The sequence below is a fragment of the Lucilia sericata genome, unplaced genomic scaffold (assembly GCF_015586225.1).
Source record: "Lucilia sericata isolate MDLA Ls3-8-SP2 unplaced genomic scaffold, ASM1558622v1 Contig000265F_arrow, whole genome shotgun sequence".
Lineage (NCBI taxonomy): Eukaryota > Metazoa > Arthropoda > Insecta > Diptera > Calliphoridae > Lucilia > Lucilia sericata.
Window position 1 is genome coordinate 224,460 of NW_023994290.1, and position 23,758 is coordinate 248,217.

Here is a 23,758-nt window from a genome sequence, read left to right on the forward strand (position 1 = left end):
ACAGAACTAGAACAGAACTAGAACAGAACTAGAACAGAACTAGAACAGAACTAGAACAGAACTAGAAACAGAACTAGAACAGAACTAGAACAGAACTAGAACAGAACTAGAACAGAACTAGAACAGCAACTAGAAACAGAAACTAGAACAGAACTAGAACAGAACTAGAACAGAACTAGAACAGAACTAGAACAGAACTAGAACAGAACTAGAAACAGAACTAGAACAGAACTAGAACAGAGCTGAACAGAACTAGAACAGAACTAGAACAGAACTCAGAACAGAACTAGACAGAACATCAGAACTAGAACAGAACTAGAACAGAACTAGAACAGAACTAGAACAGAACTAGAAGAACTAGAACAGAACTAGAACAGAACTAGAACAGAACTAGAACAGAACTAGAACAGAACTAGAACAGAACTAGAAACAGAACTAGAACAGGACTAGAACAGGACTAGAGCAGAACTAGAACAGAACTAAAAAGAACTAGAACAGAACTAGAGCAGAACTAGAAACAGAACTAGAACAGAACTAGAAACTAGAACTAGAACAGAACTAGAACAGAACTAGATCTAAATCCGAACTAAACGAACTGATCGAACAGTTTGAGATAGTGCTGCTCTATTTTTAGATTCATACACTGTTATTTAAAAATGCAAAACCGTTTTCCATTGCTTCCTTATTATTGTTGTTGTTGCTCCCACTAAACCCAACTCATGCCATACAATACATTCATGAATACATGCAACCGTTTTTCTCCACACAAATTGTAAATACATACATAAAACGGGAGCAAACGAATAAACGAACGAGCGAAAAGAATAGTAAACAAACAAATATTTGAATAACAACAACATTTGCAGGCAAACAGGCATACAATAATAATAAATAAACAAAAACAAACGAAAGCAACAACAACTTTAATTTTCACTACACAACATTTTTAACATGTAAATGTGTATGTGTATGTACGAATGTAAGCATGAGTACGTGAGTAAATGTACTACTCTGGGTACTTTACACTTCACTCCTTTTAATTTCCCTTACACTCTTTTTTTTACACTCTACAAACTACAAATAACAACACATTAATAACAATTTTATGTTGTTGTTGTGTTTTCCGTTAGTGAAATTATTTTATGCAGTGTTTTTCTCAATATTTTTTGTGGATTTTTTTTATTTATTTTGAAAAAAAAAAACAGAACTGAAACTAAAACAAGACCTTGATTTCATTTTTTAAACCAAATTAATAAAGAAGTTTTGTTGTATTTGTTGTGCCTTACAGAATTCAACAGAGAAAAAATTGAGGGTAAAAATATAAATTTTAATCAAAAACTATATTGAAGTAGCAAAAATGCAATAAGAGTAAACAAATTAAAACAACATCGCAGCATTTTGAACTGTAATTAGTTGAGAAAATTCGGTGTGAACGTTTAATCGAATAAAAATTTACTTGAATTCTGAATATCTTTTTCTGTTTTAAAACGAATAATTGAAAAAAAAATATTCGAATAACCGATTAAAATTAATCGATTAAAATTATTCGATTAATCGAATACAAATTTACCCAAAATTTTGTTTTTTTTTTAATTTAACACAAAATTTTTTTTTATTAAATAATGTTTAAAAATTGTTTTATAATCGATTAAAATTATTCGAATAACCAATTAAACTTTATACGATTAATCGATTAAACATTTTTGTTAAATTTGCTGAAAAAATTATGTCCTCTTAGTCAATTGAAATAAGCTTTAAAATCTAAGCGAATAAAAAATTATTCGAATAAACGATTCAAATTTATTCGGTTAATCGATTAAAAATATCCGAATTTTTTTTATAATTATTTTCTACTTAGTAAAATGAAATATGCTTCAAAAATTTACTACGAATAAAAAATTATTCGAATAACCGATTCAATTTTATTCGATTAATCGCTTAAAATTATACGTTAAATTAATGAAAATAATTGATTTAATTCTATTAAAATTAATAATGCCTGAAATTGAACAAGAAATATGCTATCAATTTGATGCGAATGAAAAATTATTCGAATATTTTTTTTATATTTAACCGATTAATCGCTTCTGGTTAGCCGTTTAATGGCTTAAAATAAGCGATTTTTTGGTTAGTAAAGTTTTTGATCGTTTTTCTGTGAAAAAGAAGTCAATAAATTAAAATTACCAAAAAGATATGAAAGTTAATCGATTATTCGATTAAAATTAATCGATTAATCGTATACAAATTTTCAAAAAAAATAGTTTTTCTATGAAAAATTAGTTAGCAGTATGGAAAAAAATTAAAGTTAACTGTGAAAAAAAATCAATAAATTAAAATTACCAAAAAGTTATGAAAGTTAATCGATTATTCGATTAAAGTTAACCGGTTAATCGATTAATCGAATAAAATTTTTAAATTTTTTTTTCTACAATAAATTAATTAGGTGTAAGGTAAAATAAAAAAATTAAAGGTAATCGATAAAAATTATTCGATTAATCAATTAAAATTATTCGTTTAATCGAATGAAATTTTTCAAAAAGTATTTGGTTTAAAAAAAAATTAGTAAGTTAAATGAAATAGTAAAAAAATTATGAGATTTAACCGAATACTCGATAGAAATTATTCGATTAATCCATTAAAATTATTCGATGAAGCGAATCAAATGTTTCAAAATATAGTTTTTGATCGTTTTTCTTTGAAAAATAAGTAAATGAATTAAAATGGACAAAAAAATATATAAGTAAACCGATTAATCGATTAAAATTATTCGATTAATCGAATAAACATCAAAATTTTTTTTTTTATGAAAAATTAATTTGTAGTACGAAAAAGTAAAAACATTATGAAAGTTAACCTTTTAATCGTTTAAAAGTATTCGATTAATCGATTAAAATTATTTTATTAATCGAATAAAAATTAAAAAAATTGTCGTTTAAGAAAAATTTAATTATTAAATTGAAAAGGTGAATAAATGATGATAGTTAACCGATTAAAATTATTCGATTATTCGAATAAAATTTTTCAAAAAAATGTTTTGTTTTTGTAAAAAAATTAATAAATTAAATGAAATAGACAAAAAATTATGATAGTTAACCGATTATTCGTTTGAAATTATTCGATTAATTTAATAAAATTATTCGATTAATCGAATATAATTTTTAAAAATATAGTTTTTGATCGTTTTTTCTGTGAAAAAGAATTAGATAAATTTAAATGGCCAACAAATCATGAAAGTTAACCGATTAATCGTTTAAAATTATTCGATTAACCGAATAAATTTTTAAAACAATTTCTTTTCTATAAAAAAATAATTAGTATTATGGTAAAATAAAAAATTTAGGTAATCGATTAAAATTATTCGATTAATAGATTAACATTAATCGATTAAAATTATTCGATTAATCGAATAAAAATTTTCAAAAAAGTTTTTTTTTTATGAAAAAAAATAATTTGTTGTAGGAAAAAGTAATAACATTATGAAAGTTAACCGATTAATCGTTTAAAAATATTCGATTAATCGATTAAAATTATTCGATTAATCGATTAAAATTATTTTATTAATCGAATAAAAATTAAAAAAAAACTGTTTTTTAAGAAAAATTAAATTACAAAAATGAAAAGGTAAATAAATGATGATAATTAACCGGTTAATCGATTAAAATTATTCGATTAATCGAATAAAATTTTTCAAAAATTATTTTTTTTTTTTTTTGTTAAAAATTAATAAGTTAAATGAATTATTGAAAAAATTATACAAAATTAACCGATTAATCGGTTAAAATTATACGATTAATCGATTAAAAATTTAAAAAAAAAATATTTTTAAGAAAAATTAAATAAATTGTTAATAAATCTAAATGTTAAATAATTTCTACGATGTTTTTAATTACATTAGTAGTTGTTGTTTTGTGTTATGTTTTACAAAAATTTTTTTCGAATTTTAATTAAATATCATCATAGTGTTTGATAAAAAAATTACAAAGAAATTCTATTGTTATCAGCAGCAGCAACTGACAATGTGTTATATAGTTTGTTATCAAATTAATGTTAAATTATCAATTATTGAACTATTTTTCATACATAACAATATTAACTTATAAAGATCTTGGGCAAGGTTACGAGATGGCCAGACGTTCTAGATGAAAGTAGTGCAACCACACCTTTAACAAGAATTGTGTCTGTGAAAGAATTGTGTTGAAAAAAATATAAATTTTATATTATTTTATAAATGTACATATGTATGAAGCTAAGCCGCCTTAGCGTATACTTAATTTTTTTGACATTTATTTGGAATTAATAACAATCATACGCCTTAGTGTTTAATTTTGTTTGAATTTGTTGAAATCTTTAATTTAATGGCAAATTTTTTCAAATTTTTCTTTACAGAAATGTTTGTTTTAATTAAACAATTACAACGAATACTTTATATAGATGTGCCCAACTTAAGACATCTATTGAAATACTCCAAAAGACACAAGGTAAGTTTTGAACTTGAAAATATGTAAAAATTTAATTTAGATTTTTTTTTAATTTTTTTAATATTTAAAACAATTTGTTTACAGCTGTTTAAAAACAAATAATTAGCAACTAATTGCAACTTTAGCACAAAGTTTGAGAGAAAAATTTTAAATTTTTTTTGCAAAAAAAAAAAAAAAAAAACAACAACTTGGCAAGAAAGTAAACTTAAACTTTAACACATTTCCCCGTTAAACTAAAAACCCAAGAGTGAGAGATTTGTAAAGCAAGAAAAACTAAAAAACAAATTACTACAAAATACTTAATTGAAGAAACGAGTAAACCTTTTTAAAACCTGAGGAAAAAAAAAAGGAAAAAAAAATAACTTGTTAAACTATAAACTAAACAAACAACTACAGCTTTAAATAGTCCACAAACTGGTCAGACACTAGCAGCAACATCATTATTCCACACATTCCTTTACTTAGTTAAACCAAAACTCAACCGGACCACCATCATCATCATCAACAACAACAGCTCAGTTTAGCTCTCTTTTTTTTCGACCAAACGGAAACAACCAAAACAACTAAACATCTCCAACATGGCGTTAGGAAAATCCATTAAAATGTACCTGACTATATTTATAGCCACCACTTGCATGTACATGGTACTGTATCAGTATCACATATCACGGCAACCAATGCCACAAGCCGAAATCATAAAGGTAAGTTGCACACATGTTTTCCCTACTCCTCTCAACACTAAAGCAAATTTTAAAGAAATTTTCTTAAAAAAAACAACTAGAAATTTAAAAACCACTAACCTCACTCTTTTTGCATAACACACACGGAATGTTTTAAATAAGTATTCAGCACACACGACTTGCACCTTTTATTTGCCAACAAATCTAAAATCCTTTTTCCTTTTCCTTCTCCTTTCTCCTTTAAAATACCCAAACATGTTGGGAAAAGCTATAGAAAGTTTGGCAATAGGAGGGGTTAAAAATGCCACAAACTACCTTAATTCTAAAACAACTAGTACACCAAACTAATTAAAATAATTACTTTTACCGGAATATGCAAAAACTATAAAAGGTTTTCTCAAAAAATATCAAATTCAGTTGTGTTTTATAAATTTTTTTAAGCAATTATAAAAGTTTTTTAAACATTTTGTTTATACAGCTTCTAAAAACTAAATTCAGCTAAACAAAATTACTTCAAAACTATAAATTTCTAAAATTTTCCAACAAAATATCTAATTCAGCTGCTAAAAACTTAATTCAGCTAAGCTAAATTACTTCAAAACTGTAAAATTCTAAAATTTTCCAGCAAAATATCTTATTCAGCGCCTAAGAACCTAATTCAGCTGACTTATCTAAGTAAATTACTTCAAAACTATAAATTTCTAATAAAATTTACAATTCAGCTCCTAAAAACTCAATTCAGCTGAGGCATTTAACAATTCAGCTAAGTAAATTATTACATAACTATAAAATTCCAAGATTTTCTAACAAAATATCCAATTCAGCTAGCATAATATGTAATTCAGTTAGCTTAAAGTGCTATTCAGCTAAGTTATTTTGATGTAATGTAAGAAAATTATAAGTTTTATAATAAAATTTTTAATTCAGCTGCTGTTAAACACAATTCAGCTTGTTATTAGTGTATTTAAATTAAACAAAATACTGTTTAAATTTAAAAAAATCTTAATTCAGCTAAGTGATTCCGCTATTCAGCTAAGTAAATTACTACAAAAACAATAAAATAATTCAATTTTCTAACAAAATGTCAATTCAATACAATGACTTTGTTGGCATAAATATCCCATTCAGCGAGCTGCAAATGCAATTCAGCTGAAGAATTTTAGAAAATAGTTAAAAAATAATAAATTTATAGCAAAATTTTACATTCAGCTGGACTCATTTACAATTCAGCTGAATAATTATTATAAATTCAGCTAACAAATTAAAGTCTAGTCTATAGTCGAGTCTATAGTCTAGTCTATAGTCTAGTCTATAGTCTAGTCTATAGTCTAGTCTATAGTCTAGTCTATAGTCTAGTCTATAGTCTAGTCTATAGTCTAGTCTATAGTCTAGTCTATAGTCTAGTCTATAGTCTAGTCTATAGTCTAGTCTATAGTCTAGTCTATAGTCTAGTCTATAGTCTAGTCTATAGTCTAGTCTACTAGTCTATAGTCTAGTCTATAGTCTAGTCTATAGTCTAGTCTATAGTCTAGTCTATAGTCTAGTCTATAGTCTAGTCTATAGTCTAGTCTATAGTCTAGTCTATAGTCTAGTCTATAGTCTAGTCTATAGTCTAGTCTATAGTCTAGTCTATAGTCTAGTCTATAGTCTAGTCTATAGTCTAGTCTATAGTCTAGTCTATAGTCTAGTCTATAGTCTAGTCTATAGTCTAGTCTATAGTCTAGTCTATAGTCTAGTCTATAGTCTAGTCTATAGTCTAGTCTATAGTCTAGTCTATAGTCTAGTCTATAGTCTAGTCTATAGTCTAGTCTATAGTCTAGTCTATAGTCTATAGTCTAGTCTATAGTCTAGTCTATAGTCTAGTCTATAGTCTAGTCTATAGTCTAGTCTATAGTCTAGTCTATAGTCTAGTCTATAGTCTAGTCTATAGTCTAGTCTATAGTCTAGTCTATAGTCTAGTCTATAGTCTAGTCTATAGTCTAGTCTATAGTCTAGTCTATAGTCTAGTCTATAGTCTAGTCTATAGTCTAGTCTATAGTCTAGTCTATAGTCTAGTCTATAGTCTAGTCTATAGTCTAGTCTAGTCTATAGTCTAGACTATAGTCTAGACTATAGTCTAGTCTTATAGTCTATAGTCTAGTCTATAGTCTAGTCTATAGTCTAGTCTATAGTCGAGTCTATAGTCTAGTCTATAGTCTAGTCTATAGTCTAGTCTATAGTCTAGTCTATAGTCTAGTCTATAGTCTAGTCTATAGTCTAGTCTATAGTCTAGTCTATAGTCTAGTCTATAGTCTAGTCTATAGTCTAGTCTATAGTCTAGTCTATAGTCTAGTCTATAGTCTAGTCTATAGTCTAGCCTATAGTCTAGTCTATAGTCTAGTCTATAGTCTAGTCTATAGTCTAGTCTACAGTCTAGTCCATAGTTTAGTCTAAAGTCTAGTCTCTAATATAATCAAAATTTTGTCCGTCGTTACTGAAATTTGTTAAGACTCACCTTTTTATCGTGCTCGAGATTAATCACAACTATTTTATTATAAAATCTCACAAATTAATATGTGATAATATTGATATGTATGTGTATGTGTGTATATTTACAATTTAAGGAGTATTTTACTTAAAACCACCTCTTAATAAAAAACTATATCAGGCTATAATTCAGCTAAAGCTGAATTAAACCTCATTTAAACTAGAAATGACTTTAATACTTAACTAACTACTTTAAGTAAAATCTATCAACTTTTATTTCCGATATGATCAACCATTGTCTCTAACTCTTGCTCAAACTCCTCTCGCTGATTATCGTCTAGACATGAATTTAACGCCTCGCTCTCGTCCAACTGAGATATGATAACCGGTAAACTGCGGCGTGGATGTGAAATGTATAGGAGTGTGGGAAAATTAGGAGGTAAACTATATAAAGAATCGCGCGTCTTGAAGTCTTTCTGTTTACTACTGTAATCCTCATCATCATCGGCCAAGGTGTTGATTTGCATGTGATGAGTATAACGTTTATTCCACATGCGTTTCAGGGGCTGCCAGATAAAGAAGAGAAGGGATATGAAGATTATAGAGGCACCAAAGATATGACAATAAAGTTGAAGGTTATTCATGATTCTGAGTAATAGGGCGGATTTTTTAGAAATGCGCATATGCATGTCGAACCAAAAGATAGGGAAAAGCATGCGGCGTGTGTTTTGATAAGATCTAGAGGGAGAGAGGGGTAAAATTTAAGACATTTAGCTTCAAACGATTTCAGTTTAAATGATCAGCTATTACCTTATATGAGAACTGGGCTGTATATAGAAATTTAATTGCAAACGGCCCTTAAGTTCCAACATAAATCCCGTTCGAGGATCCAAGACGGCCGTAGTTAAATGTTTATCTAACTCCGGTTTCATACCGTCTATTTTGGAGGCATAGAAAGGATCAGCATCCAAAAAATGAGGATTTGATATGAAAACGGGTAGACCAAACCAACAACCCGATATATTTACAGCACCATAGGGTAAACATTCGCCATTACAAAAACATTCATTAGCAGGATTTAAGGTACCATTATCGAAAGTATTTGGTGAGATTATATAACGATAACCCATAATACCCTCTACCATATATTCGTCGACATAATCCAAGTTGATGGTTCGACAAAAATCCGAGAAAAAATACTGTATTGATTCATTCTTTTTGAGATTAGTTTTCTGGAATTCACCCGCTGATCCCTTGACGGATGAACAGGCTTGGGGTAAAGGTTCAGAATAGTTTTTACCCTTCCACAAAACTATTTGACCAAATTCATCCATATTGCCCGCGCCAGTGCTAATAGTGTGAGTGCCCAATAAATCAGTGCTGCCATTGCGCTGTAGAGGATTCAAATATAATTATGTATGTCGCAGCTATTAGTGATAACTGTACTTACACCATATATAAAACCTATACGATCCCAGGGTACAAATATACCCATTGAACTGCGAAAGGAGGAGGGAAATATTGACAATAAATTCACTATATTATCCTCAAAACCCTTAAAGAAAAACTCCTCTGCCGTATGTTTCCAAACAATACCATTTTTATATAATCTCAAAGCCATATCCACTACGGCCCGTTTCACATAGTTCCAATCGCGGGTTTTCGAAGCGGCCGCCTAAACATTTGGTATTAAGAATATTTAATAATACAAAATTTTTAACTCATCTCTCTTTCTCTTAATTACTCACCACCAGCAAACCATTCACTGTCACCAATTTATCCTCCAAAGGCCTTTCACTTTTGGTCTCATCGAAATAGTACCAATGTTTTTTACCATAGTCCACGGTATTATTTTCAGGATGCCATTGAAAAATTTCTTTTTTAGGTATTTCTAGAAAACTATATGGACCCACTTCCTCAACTTTAGGTTTCACTTTGGTTTTATAAAAATCTTCAGAATTAGTCCAGTTAAAGAAGTGAATGTCTATGGTAACATTGACATCGGGACTTAACCACATATCCACAATTTTATTACCGGGACGTAGGATCATGTACTGGAAAAATATAAAAAAAAATTAAATTTTCTTAAGTCTAAAATCTGGCTTCTTTCGTGGTCTAGACTGTAGTCTAGTTATCAACTTTAGTTCGGCAAAAAGTCTGGTCTATGGTCTGGTCCCTAGTGTAGACTATAGTCTGGTCTCTAGTCTAGATTATAGTCTGGTATATAGTCTAGACTACAGTCTTTTCTCTAGTCTAGACTTTAGTCTTTTCTCTAATTTAGACTATAGTGTGGTTTCTAGTGTGGATTATAGTCTGGTCTGTAGTGTAGACTATAGTCTGATCTATAGTCTTGGTTATAGTCGGGACTATAGTCTATACTATAGTCTGGTTTATAGTCTAGGCTATAGTCGGGACTATAGTCTATACTATGGTCTAGACTATAGTCGGGACTATAGTCTATACTATAGTCTAGTCTATAGTGTAGACTATAATCTGGTCTATAGTCTAGTCTATAGCTTAGTCTATATTATAGTCTATAGTTTGAGCTATAGTCTAGTTTATTGTGTAGGCTATAGTCTGTTCAATATTCTAGGCTATAGTCTGGTCCATAGTCTGGTTCATAGTCAAGACTACAGTCTTGTCTATATTTTAGACTGTAGTCTGATCCATAGTCAAGACTATAGTCTGATCCATAGTCAAAACTACAGTCTTGTCTATAGTCTAAACTATAGTCTGGTCAATAGTTTAGACTATGGTCTGGTCTATAGTCTATACTACTATAGTCTGGTCTATAGTCTATACTACTATAGTCTGGTCTATAGTCTAGACTATAGTCTGGTCTATATTCTAGACTATAGTCTGGTCTATAGTCTAGACTATAGTCTGGTCTATAGTCTAGACTATAGTCTAGTCTATAGTCTAGACTATAGTCTAGTCTATAGTCTAGACTATAGTCTGGTCTATAGTCTAGACTATAGTCTGGTCTATAGTCTGGACTATAATCTGGTCTATAGTCTGGATTATAGTCTGGTCTATAGTCTAGACTATAGTATAGTCAATAGTCTAGACTATAGTATAGTCAATAGTCTAGACTATAGTATAGTCAATAGTCTAGACTATAGTATAGTCAATAGTCTAGACTATAGTATAGTCAATAGTCTAGACTATAGTATAGTCAATAGTCTAGACTATAGTATAGTCTATAATCTGGAATATAGTTTGGTCCATAGTCTAAACTATAGTCTGGTCTGGTTTATACTATAGTCTGGTTTATTGTCTAGACTATAGATTGGTCTTTAGTCTACTCTATAGTCTGGTCTATAGACTGTTCTATTGTCTGGTCGTTAGACTAGTCTATAGTCTTGTCTTTAGTGGACTATAGTCTGGATTATATTCTGGACAGTTGTCTGATCTTTAATTTAATCTCCAATCTAGACTATAGTCTCGTTTATAGTCTGGGCTCTGATCTGTTCTAAAGCCTCGACTCTAGCTGACTTATAATTTATAGTATATTCTGGTCCATTGCCTAGACTACAGTATGGTCCAGAGTCTAGTCTATAGTCAGGACCGTAGTCTGGTCTACAGTTTATATTAAAGTCAGATCTATAGTCTTGAATAAAGTTTGAAATGTAGTCTGTTCTTCAGTCAGCTTTATTAAATACTTACACTGTCTATAAAACGATTAACGAATATTTTCGAAAATACCGTACAGAATACACCCACTAAAGCTAAAAATATGACAAATAAAACCGTCAAATATTTGACATATTTCCTTGTCGACTTGATCATCAATCTGGGAGAACGTTTCGGCATCATTAACAGTTATAATTTATTAAGACTAAAATGAAAGATAAAACAATAAATCTAGAGATAATTTAAAATTTGTAATAAATCTCTTGGTAGTCAAGGGGATTTTTGTTTTAATTTTTTTTTATTTTTTCAAAAAAGGTGTTAAAGGTTAAATTTGTTTATATATGAATTTTATTTTATTGCATTTTTAATTAGATCTAAATAAACAACTTTAAACAAATAATAAAAAAAATAAAATTAAGTTAGTCGTACTATGAACAAAATTATTAGTATAATGACAGCAAAACAGTAATAATAACAGCTCGTTAAAAAGATCACAATTTACACATTATTAGTTATAAGTAGTATATAGTAGAATTTTTTAAAAAAATTTTTTAATTTTAATAACACTTTTTTGTTTAACCTTTTTTGTCGTCTTTAATGATCAGTAGTAACTGATTGTTATTAACATTTAAATTATTATTTAAACAAATATTATACATAGAGATAACGCCAAACTATATGTATGTAAGTATTTATAACATGTTTTTTTTTATGATCGAACTGCAGACAACTTACGAAATGCATACGATATTATGCACAAAATAAGTGATTGAATGAATGAATGCATTATGATAATTATTATGATAATAATGTGTTAAAAGGGTTTTGAAAGTAATTACCACAAAACACATTATTAAACGGTTCAATTAAGGTCAATTATTAATAATTGTTCTAGATTAAACAATGGACAGGTTTTTCTACAAAATTCTGGGTTTTCTTTCTTCCTTAATCGATTAATCTAATAATTTTAATCGATTATTCGAATAATATGCATTACTACGATAAACAAAAATTAAATCATGTAAGATGTGAGTTTTTCTTAAATTTTATTCGATTATTCGAATAATTTTATTCGATTATTCGAATAATTTTATTCGATTATTCGAATAATTTTTTAATCGATTAAAAGTTTTTTACATTTGATATAAAAATATATAAATTTTATTCGAATAACCGAATAATTTTAATCGATTATTCGGAAACGGAATAATCGTATAATTTTTATATTTTATTCAAATACTTAAAATTCTGGAGTCAAAAGAAAAACAAATTTTTTAAATAAAAATACATTTTTATAAAAAATTTTAACCGATTAATCGGATAATTTTAATCGATTATTCGAATAATTTTTATTCGATTTATCCAATCATTTATTTTGAAATTGTTCACTTAATTTTGAGAAAAATTTGTTAATTTTATTCGCTTAACCAAAAAAAAAAAATCAAACGATTATTCGAATAATCAATAAAATTTATTCGAATAATCGTTTAATTTTTTCTAATATTTTTCATAAATTATCAAAACAACTTGCAAAAAATAGATTTTTAATAATAACGAACATATTATAATATTTTTTAGCGATTAATCGGATCATTTTAATCGATTATTCGAATAAAATTTTGGATTATAAAAAAAATAATTATAATTTTGTTCAAATTTTAAAATAAGTTTCAATACTATTTTTTATTTTTACTTTATTTAAAGAAAAATATTTTAATTTTATTCGCTTAACCAAAAAAAATTAAACGATTATTCGAATAAATTTTATTGATTATTTGAATAATTCTAATATTTTTTTTAATTATCAATATAAGCAGCAAAAACCAGATTTTTAACAATAACGAAAATTTTATAATATTTTTTACCGATTAATCGGATAATTTTTATCGATTATTCGAATAATTTTTTAATCGATTAACATTACAATTAATTTTTAGATTGGTTAACCTGATTTACAGGAAAAAAATTTAATTGTATTCGGTTAACCAGAAAATTTTAATCGATTATTCGAATAAATTTTATAGATTATTCGAATAACTTTAATAATTTTTTTAAATTATCAAAATAAGTTGCAAAAGCAAGACCTTTAATATGTAATAACGAATATTTTATAATATTTTTAACCGATTAATCGGATAATTTTAATCGATTATTCGAATAATTTTTTAACGATTAATCGAATTATTTATTTTTTAAATTGTTTACTTGATTTACAGAAAATATGCTAATTTTTGTTGGATTATTCGAATAATTTTAACCGATTATTCGAATAAATTTTGTTGATTATTAGAATATTTTTTTTTAATTATCAAAATAAGTTTTAAAAACTAGATATTAAATAATAAAGAAAATTTTATAATATTTTTAACCGATTTATCAGATAATTTTAATCGATTATTCGAATAATTTTATAACGATTAATCGGACTATTTATTTTTTAAATTGTTTACTTGATTTAAAGAAAACATATTAATTTTTATTAGATTATTCGAATAATTTATATCGATTATTCGAATAAATTTTTTTGATTATTCGAATAATTTATTTAAATTGTCAAAATAAGTTGCAAAAACCAGACTTGATATGATAACGAAAAATTATAAATATTTTTTACCGATTAATCGGATAATTATAATCGATTATTCGAATAATTTTTTAACGATTAATCGGATTATTTATTTTTAAATTGATTTACAGAAAATATGTTAATTTTATTAGGAAAAGCAGACAATTTAAATTGATTATTCGAATAAATTTTATTAATTATTCGAATAATTCTAATTTCTTTTTTCAGTAAATCAGTTTTAATAACAATTATTGAATAAATAAATTATTCGAATAATTTTATTCGATTATTCGAATAATTTTTTAACGATTAATAGGATAATTTATATTTGTTGTTTCACTTGATTTCACTCGACTAACCAGACAATTTTATTCGATTATTCGAATAAAGTTCTAACAGTTATTCTTATATATTATTTTAGCGATCCAAAATTAGTCCTTAACAGATTTTTATTAGATAAACAATTTTTGGGAAAAATTTTAATAGATTAATCGGATAATTTTAATCGTTTAATCTGATATTTTAATCGAATAATTTTAACTCGATAAATCTTATCATTTTTATACTAATTAAATACATTTAAATTTAATGTTTTTGTAAAAAAAACAATTTTTGTCAGAAATTTTTGTCGATTAATCGGTTAATTTTAAGCGATTATTCGGATATTTTTATTGATTAATCGAATAATTTTTATTCAACTAATGTGGAAATTTCTTTCTATTTAATTATATTCATTTATAGAAAATTTCTCCATTTTATTCGTTTGCATTTTAATCGTTTATAGAAAATTTCTCCATTTTATTCGTTTGCATTTTAATCGATTATTCGTATAACTTATTCGTATAACTTTAATCGTTAAAGAATGTTAATGATTTTTTCTAATGAAATTCCAAATTTTTTATAATTAAACGATTTTAAAAGATATTTTGTATCAATAAAAAAGTTATACAAATAATCGGATAATTTTATTCGTTTAATCGGTTAATTTTAGAAAATTGTTCGAATTTTTTTTTTTTGATAATTTTATTAAAAAGAGTAATATCAAACAAAATCAGCATAAACATTTATTTTTTTAATAAAAAATTCACTTTATGTGAAAATTTTATTCGGTTAATAATTCGAATAATTTTAATCGTTTTATTCAAAAATATTGTTTATATATAATTTTAAAATTTTTCCAACATTTTGATTTACACTAAGCATAAAAATATTTTTTTTTTAATTTTAATCGATTATTCGAATAATTTTTTATCCGTTAATCGTATAACTTTAATCGATTATCTTAATTTTTTTTAATTTACAATAGACATTTAATTTAGAAAGAGTTATTTATCTAGTTATTTAACAAAAAGTAAATTTGAATATCGGGATAATTTTAATCGAATAATTTTAATAATTTTTAAATTTTATTCTATTATTTTTAACCAAAAATTATATTCTTCATGAATAATTTTTAAAAAAGCACCGACAAATTTAAACCGAAATTTATTCGTAGTTTTATAACCGTTATTTTCAAAAAGGATATAAATCAAACTTATTTTTTCGATAATTTTTTTATAAATATAGAGATTTTCTTTCTCCTTCACAATTTTACTCACTTTTAGAAAAAAAAAATAATAAAACACTTTTCATATACAATTTAAAAGATTTATTAAAATCAAGTTTACTATTAATAAATAAAACAATTATTTTTTATTTTTAAATTAGAATTGTTATTAAAAACTTGTGCGCGATCGCGTAAACTTAAGTTAATGCGACTGTTCTCGTCAACGTCTTAAATTAAACTTTTCAACAATTAGCCGACGCATATTAACAAATAGTCTTTTCTAAAACTGTACTTATAGCAATAAAACCATTTTATTTCCTTCTTTTGCAACAAATGCCGGTTGGTAGTAGGCAGGTCAATCAGTTCAAAACAATAGAATTGCATTAAAAAGGGTTTAACCCTTAAACTAAACACAAGTACGATTAAGGGTTAAAAGTTTGGGGTTTTTTAAAAAGGAATTTTAAAACTATTTAAATATAAAGGGAAAGATGGACAGACATTTATTAAGGAACAATTTCCGTAAGTATCTCAACAGCTATTTTCCAAATTATTTAATTAATCGTTTTAAAGTAATCGATTAAAATTATTCGGTTTAAATTTTCAAAATATGCGAAATATTGTTTAAACCAGTTAAACTAATTGTAAATAAAATAGGAAAACTGAAGAAATTGATTGAATAATCAATTAACCGAATAAATTTATCCGATTAATCGAATAAAATGATTCGATAGATCGATTGAAAATTTTTTTTTATTTTATTCCATTAAAGATTTTCTAAATTTCCTGAAAGAAAGAAAATAAATTATTGTTCGATTAAAATTATTCGATTAATCGATTAAAATTAACCGATTAATCGATTAAATATTTGGTAAAATTAATTTTTTTCTAATAGCTTTTTTATCAATTTTGATAATTTGAATAATAATTATTCAAAAATTATTCGAATAATCGATTAAAATTTTTCGAATAATCGGAAAATGTTATTCGATTATAAAAATTATTTTTTTAATAGCTTTTTTTTGTTCTATTTTCATAATTTAAATTTAATTATTAAAATTATGCGAATAATCGATTAAAATTATTCGAATAATCGGAAAATGTTATTCGATTAATCGATTCAAAATGCTAAAAACCTTGAGTTTTGTCTTACTTAAGAAACAATTTTTGATGTTGTTCGTAATCACAAAAATAATTAAATAATAAAAATAATAAAATACTCTAATGATAAAATTATAATTTTTAATTCGTTTATTCGATTAAAATTAATCGATTAATCGATTAAAAAAATTTTACAAAATCTTGTGTTTTCATAAAAATTTATCTTTTTGCTCATTTATTAAGGTTTGATTCAAGTTTTATGTAAAAATATATTCGAATAATCGATTAATTTTAAGCGATTATTCGATTGAAATTATTCGGTCATTCGATTAAATGTTTTACAAATTTAAAATTTTTTCATTAAAAATACACAAACGTTAAAATTATGACTTTTAATTCTGTTATTCGTAAAAAAAAATATCCGATTAATCGATTAATTTTTTTCAAAATCTTGTGTTCTCATACAAAATCTTGCTTTTTGCTTATTTATTAAGGTTTGATTTAAGTTTTATGTAAACATATATTCGTATAATCGATTAATATTAAGCGATTATTCGATTAAAATTATTCGGTCATTCGATTAAATGTTTAACAAAGTGAAATTATTCATTTAAAAGTATTCTTACGATAAAATTATTACCTTTAATCCGGTTATTCGTAGAAAATTATCGATTAATTTTTTCAAAATCTTTTATTCGAATAATCGATTACTTTAAAGCGATTATTCGATTAAAATTATTCGGTTATTCGAATAAATTTCTAAATTATTTTAAATTAATCCATTAACAATATTCAAATGTTAAAATTATGACTTTTAATACGGTTATTCGTAGAAAATTATTCGATTAATCTATTAATTTTGTTTATAAAATCGTGAGTTTTCATAAAAATTTTGATTTTAACTTACTTATTAAGGTTAGATTTAAGTTTTATGTAAAAATATATTCGAATAATCGATTAATTTAAAGGGATTATTCGATTAAAAATATTCGGTTATTCGATTAAATTTTTAAAAGAGTCAAATTATTCGTTTTAAAATACTCAGTTACTCGATTAATAATTTTTAATTTTCTTTGTTAATAATTAAAAAAAATTTAATTATTTTAATCGATTAAAATTATCCGAACAATTTTTTTTTGATATTTTTTTCAATGAAAAAATTAAAGAAATATTTTTTTGCTTATTTTTTAACGTTTGATTTAAATTTTATGTAAAAATATATTCGAATAATCGATTAATTCAAAGCGATTATTCGATTAAAATATACGATTAATCGATTAAACACTTTTTTCAAAATTTTGCATTTTAATGCAAAACTTAGCTTTTAATGTTTGATTTAAGTTTTGGGTAATAATTTATTCGAATAATCGATTAAATTGTAGCGATTAATCGATTAAAATTAATCGGTTACTCGATTAATTTTTTTAATTTTCTTTGTTAATAATTAAAAAATTTTAAATTATTTTAATCGATTAAAATTATGCGAATAAAAATTTTTGGATTTTTTTTTTCAATCAAAAAATTTAAAAAAAAGTTTGCTTATTTATTAATGTTTGATTTAAATTTTATGTAAAACTATATTCGAATAATCGATTAATTTAAAGTGATTATTCGATTAAAATATACGATTAATCGATTAAACACTTTTTTCAAAATCTTGCATTTTAATGCAAAACTTAGCTTTTAATGTTTGATTTAAGTTTTAGGTAATAATTTATTCGAATAATCGATTAAAATGCAGCGAATAATCGATTAAATTTAATCGGTTACTCGATTTATTTTTTTTTAATTTTCTTTGTTAATGATTAAAAAAAATTATAAATTATTTTAATCGATTAAAATGATTCGATTAATCAATTAAAATTATCCGAATAAAAATTTTTGAATTTTTTTTTCAATGAAAAAATTAAATACAAAAATAGTTTGCTTATTTATTAATGTTTGATTTAAATTTTATGTAAAAATATATTCGAATAATCGATTAATTTAAAGTGATTATTCGATTAAAATATACGATTAATCGATTAAACATTTTTTTCAAAATCTTGTATTTTAATACAAACTTAGCTTTTAATGTTTGCTTTAAGTTTTGGGTAATAATTTATTCGAATAATCGATTAAATTGTAGCGATTAATCGATTAAAATTAATCGGTTACTCGATTAATTTTTTTTATTTTTTTTTTTTTTGTAAATGATTTAAAAATTTTAAATTATTTTAATCGATTAAAATTAATCGATTAATCGATTAAAATTATCCGAATAAAAAATTTTCCAAAAATGTTTTTCAATGAAAAAATTAAATAAAAAAGAAAAGAAATTGTTTGTTGTAAGGAAAACTGCTAAATGTCTTCATTAATTAAAAACATAAAGCTAATCTAGCGTGTTAAAGGAGGTTTAAATGTTTTTTTTTTTTTTTTTTTTTTTGTGAAAACAACGTGCAACTGCCAGTTGTTTTAAACAACATTATTATTAATTTGTATATTATTTCAAATTACATTAAAATTAACAACAAATTATTAGTTTAAAAGTTTTAATTAAAACAATATAGTCTTTGTAAAATTAAAACTATATAAAAATTCAATGAAAAACTAGTTTTTTTTTTTTTAACAAAAAAAAATATCATTTATAATGGCAGATAGCAAACGAATACGCTGAGACGACCGAACGACAAGTCAAAGAGATGTTGACCCCGTTAGCTCAACATAAAATTAAACTGATTAATTTAATTCTTTGCAGTGAACTTGATCAGTATATAGAACTGCAGAAAGCTATATAGTTAAACAGATAGTGCACTTAAATAGTTCAGTACATGATCAAAATACATATATTTTTTCTAAATCTAGTTAGAAAAATTGACGTTATAACCATTATTGTTATTCTATGACAATTAGTAGCGCGATTTAAATCGGAAATTGATAATTTGAATAAGAAATGAGTTTGAAAAAAACAGTTCTACTGTTAACGATCGGTAAAATGACGATAGTTTTCTATATAGAACGGTTCACTAGATACTAAATACTTGTTGGTTCTACTAGATACGAGAAAAAACTATAATTACGCACTGAGTAAACGACTCAAGTTTTTTCTTGAAAATTCTTTTATTTGATTACGTCGCTAAAGTAATTAAAAACAATCAATTTTCCTATTAACACTTTAAATATTAGGATTGTACTATTTTAAAACCATTTGCTACAAAACTCGAAAAGTTTTCCACCCTTTTCCAATTTAATTCCATATTTTTTTTCCTACAACTTCAACAAATCCCAAAAAAAAAAATTATAAAAATAATTTAAACAAATTAAAATAAAATTTCTAATTAATTAAATTGTTACAAATTCCATATTTATATTTTCAAAAGGTTTTTGAACTTTTTAAATGAATCATTTTATCATTAATCTGTGCTGTAAGTGCAATGTTCTTTTTTGTAATGCTGACTAGATGAAACTATATAATACATATGTTCTATAAAATAATTAATTATCATAAAAAAAATTAACAACAATTAATATAGTTAAGTAATTTTCTCTTTATCTAAAGTCTAACTTATAGTAAATAAATAGAAAGTAATAGTTTGGAATATTTTCTATCATAACTTATTTATAGTAAACAAGTTATTAGTACCTAATAAAAACAAATAAATTTCTTTATTCATCACTATAACGAAACAAAAAAAACTGGGTCGGTGTCAGCTTAAATTGATCTTTTCAGATTAATAGTAGTAAAAAAGGTTATCCACCTTAAGGAATTTTAATAAAAACAAATGGTTATTTCGTTAGAAAAAAAAGTTATTTTAAAGGGAAACACGTTTTGTCATTAAAACCGCTATTAAATATCTTATTATTATCTAGGCTATATAATAGGCTTTATTTCAGACTATAGTCTGGATGAATACTGGACAATAGACTGAATATTGTAAGGACTATAGACTTATTTGAGTCTGGGCTATAGATTAACTATAGTGTGGACTATATACGGACTATAGTTTGGACTAAATACGGACTATAGTCTGGACTATAGACGGATCAGAGTCTGGACTATAGACACACTACTTGTTGGACTATAGACGGACTACAGTCTTGACTATAGACGGACCATAGTTTGGATTATAGTCTGGACTATAGACGGACTATAGTCTGGACTATAGACGGATTATATTCTGGACCATAGACTGACTGTATTCTAGACTATAAACTGAATATAGTTCGGACTATAGACTGACAATAGTCTCGACTATGGAATGTCTGTAGTCTGCAGTAATGACTGATTATAGTCTGGACTATAGACTTACTATTTTCTGGACAATAGTCTGGACTATAGACTGACTATAGCTTGGACTATAGTCTGAACTATAGACTGCCTATCGCCTGGTCTATAGACTGCCTATAGTTTGGACTATAGACTGCCTATAGTCGGGACTATAGACTGCCTATAGTCTGGACTATAGATAGACAGTCTGGATAACAGACTGACTATAATCAGAACTAAATAGTGACTATAATTACAATTATCTGGACTTTAGACTTACTATAGTCAGGACTATAGATTGAAAATATTCAGACTGAAGTCCAGACTATAGTCTGGTCTATAGATTGAATATTATCTGGACTTTAGACTTACTATATTCTGGACTGTAGACTGAATATAGGCTGGACTATAGACAGACTATAGTCTGGACTTCAGTCTGACTATAGTCTGGTCTATAGATTCTCTATTATCTGTACTTACTACTGACTATTATTATCTGGGCTATAGACTGAATATAGGCTGGACTATATACTGACCATATCCAGGACTATAGTCAGGATTATAGACTAACTGACTATAATCTGGACTATAGTTTGGTCCATAGATTGTCTATATGCTAAATTATAGACTGAATATAGGCAGGACTATACACGGACTATAGTCTGGACTATAGAAGGATTATAGACTGACATTAGTCTGGACTATAGACTGACTATCGTCTGGACAATATATTGACTGAATATAGGCTGGACTATACGCTAACTATAGTGTGGACTATAGACTGACTGTAGACTGGACTATAGACTGACTATAATCTATACTATAGATTGACTTTAGTCTGTACTATAGACTGACTATCGTCTGGGCAATAGAATGACTATTATCTGGACTATAGACTTACTATAATCTGGACTTTAGTCTGACTATAGTCTGGTCTATAGATTCTCTATAATCTGGACTTACAACGGACTATAGACTGAATATTGGCTGGTCTATATACTGACCATACCCTAGACTATAATCAGGATTATATGCTAACTATAGATTGGACTATAGACTGACTGTGGTCTGCATTATAGTCTGACTATACCATGGACAATAGTCTGTATTATAGTTTTATCTGTACTTTAGACTGACCATAGTCTCGATAATTGTGACTATATATTAACTATAATCTGCACTTTAGACTGACTATAATCTGGACTATAGACTGAGTATGGCCTGGACTATAGACTGACTATAGTCTGGACTACAGACTGACTATAATATGGACTGTAGTCTCGTCTATAATCTGCAGTATAGTCTGGTCTTTATATTTTTTACTATATACTGACTATAGTCTGGTCTATAGACTGAATGGTCTGGTCTATGGATCAACTATAGTCTGGTCTACAGACTGAATAAAGTCTGGACTATTGACTGACTAAAGTCTGGCCTATAGACTGTCTAGAGTCTGGTTTATAATCTGGGCTTTATACTGACTGTTCGGTTTATAATCTGGACTATAATCGGACTATAGTCTGGACTGTAGACTAACTTTTGTCTATACTGTAGACTAACTACATTCTGCACTATTTGCAGACTATATTATAAACTAAAGATTAACTATAGTCTGAACATAGACAGACTATATTCCAGACTACCGATTGGCTATACCGCGTCTTTAATTTCTACCTTAGACTATAATATATTTTCTTTATAGAATTTTTGCTTACTTAATTTTAAACTTAAAGCTTTTGTCAAATGGTATTAATTTACAAAAAGAAAATCTTTAAATGTATTTTATTTTACTGTTTCCATACAACTTTCTAAACATTTCTCAACATGTTCTTCCTTGAGGGCGAATTTTTGCCTTCATACAAAAAAATATTTTTCCTTTTATTTTGAAGTAATACTCTTTCCTTATCCCTCTTCCCCTTTATTCCTCTTTTGAAAAGTTATATTGTAGTACTTTTTGCCAAATACTATATCACCCACAAATGAGATGAAGTGAAAAATGAAAGAAATAAGAAAATAAATAAAAAAAAATGTAGTGAATGAATGAAAGAAAACCAAAAGGAAAAGAAAAAAAGTATTAAATTATATTTTATAGCATCATTATATTTAAATTACGTATTCAATAAAAATTATTTACATACACTCCAATACACACACATACCAAAAGCAAATAGCACACTATCACAATGTGTACCGCAACATTTAGTCATTTAAAATACATACTTATACTTAGACTTATACTAGGGTACTCACTACTACTCACCTATTTGATAGTGTAACGTTTGGTGTATTTGAAATTTATAGTATTTCATATACCCAGAGATTCTTATTCGAATATTTTATTTCTAAATATTGAATTGTGAATCTATAGACTATTTTTTTTTTTTCTTTAACAAGTTAGTAGTAGAAGTGTAAGTAAGTATAAGTACTTGTAGTAGTAGTTGCTGCAATAGCAACAACATTACATATTACTACAAAATGTAACTACTATTCTTACTACTTTTTTATTTTAACATTCCTTTCCTTCTTTAAAATACATACATTATTCTAGAGATATTTTTGTAGACAAGGCAGATGAAAAAAAAAGTTAAAGGGTGTTGAAAATTGTCTAAAAAAGTGATGAAAGTTATTTGAAACTAACATTTAGGCTATAGACAATTGAAAACTACCATTTTTAGTTCAAAAATTAAGTTCGAATTTTCGAACATGTTAAGAAATGTTGAAATTTAATCAAAGTAGAGATAAAAAGGCATTAAAACACTTTTACTATGAAATTTTCCACACTTTTCATGATTTCGAAATTTTTGAACTTAAGTTCGAATTTTCGAACATTGCGTAAAATATCATATTTTGAAAGATATAAGCAAAATAACTAATTTCTAAGTAATTTTTCAACAAAAATATGAAGAAAATTTTATGAAATTAGAATTTTAGCAATAAAACGTAATTTCGAACTTAAGTTCGAATTTTCGAACATGTTAAAAAATGTTTAAATTTAATCAAAGTAAAGCTAAAAAGGCACTAAAACACTTTTGCTATGAAATTTTC

General features: G+C 25.9%; 2 protein-coding genes across 13 annotated transcripts in view; one reads left to right on the forward strand and one right to left on the reverse strand.

Moving 5' to 3' along the window:
- The window catches only part of LOC119602948 (galactosylgalactosylxylosylprotein 3-beta-glucuronosyltransferase P), a 94,826-nt gene that overhangs the window by 50,596 nt on the left and 20,472 nt on the right, over nucleotides 1-23,758 (forward strand). For 7 of the 10 annotated variants that reach the window (XM_037954766.1, XM_037954764.1, XM_037954763.1 and 4 more), the window contains exons 3-4: nucleotides 4,387-4,478; nucleotides 4,563-5,179. In XM_037954766.1, coding sequence (XP_037810694.1) covers nucleotides 5,057-5,179 — 123 coding nt within the window. In that variant the 5' untranslated portion in view covers nucleotides 4,387-4,478; nucleotides 4,563-5,056. Of the gene's footprint in view, nucleotides 1-4,125; nucleotides 4,239-4,386; nucleotides 4,479-4,562; nucleotides 5,180-23,758 lie in introns of those variants that run through there. The other 3 variants (XM_037954767.1, XM_037954768.1, XM_037954769.1) reach the window with 3 other exon arrangements.
- On the reverse strand, nucleotides 7,729-15,624 carry LOC119602947 (protein croquemort-like). Of its 3 annotated transcripts, none has more exons than XM_037954761.1 (6): nucleotides 15,491-15,624; nucleotides 11,291-11,462; nucleotides 9,373-9,678; nucleotides 9,075-9,299; nucleotides 8,435-9,015; nucleotides 7,729-8,362 (listed from the first exon to the last, which is right to left on the reverse strand). In XM_037954761.1, the coding sequence occupies exons 2-6, from the start codon at nucleotides 11,438-11,440 to the stop codon at nucleotides 7,891-7,893; spliced, it is 1,734 nt and encodes a 577-aa protein (XP_037810689.1). In that variant the 5' UTR covers nucleotides 11,441-11,462; nucleotides 15,491-15,624; the 3' UTR covers nucleotides 7,729-7,890. The 3 variants fall into 3 exon arrangements, with proteins under 3 accessions (XP_037810689.1, XP_037810688.1, XP_037810690.1); XM_037954760.1 differs by having other exon boundaries at nucleotides 15,422-15,623; XM_037954762.1 differs by lacking the exon at nucleotides 15,491-15,624 and adding an exon at nucleotides 12,097-12,115.

What these genes read in the sequence shown, in the direction of transcription:
- LOC119602947 (XM_037954761.1), bottom strand. Translation starts at nt 11,440, where the DNA reads ATGATGCCGAAACGTTCTCCCAGATTGATGATCAAGTCGACAAGGAAA. An exon ending in CAGTGAATGGTTTGCTGGTG is followed by an intron (nt 9,300 to 9,372) that starts GTGAGTAATTAA and finishes CCAAATGTTTAG; the next exon opens with GCGGCCGCTTCGAAAACCCG. An exon ending in CAGCCCAGTTCTCATATAAG is followed by an intron (nt 8,363 to 8,434) that starts GTAATAGCTGAT and finishes CTCTCCCTCTAG; the next exon opens with ATCTTATCAAAACACACGCC.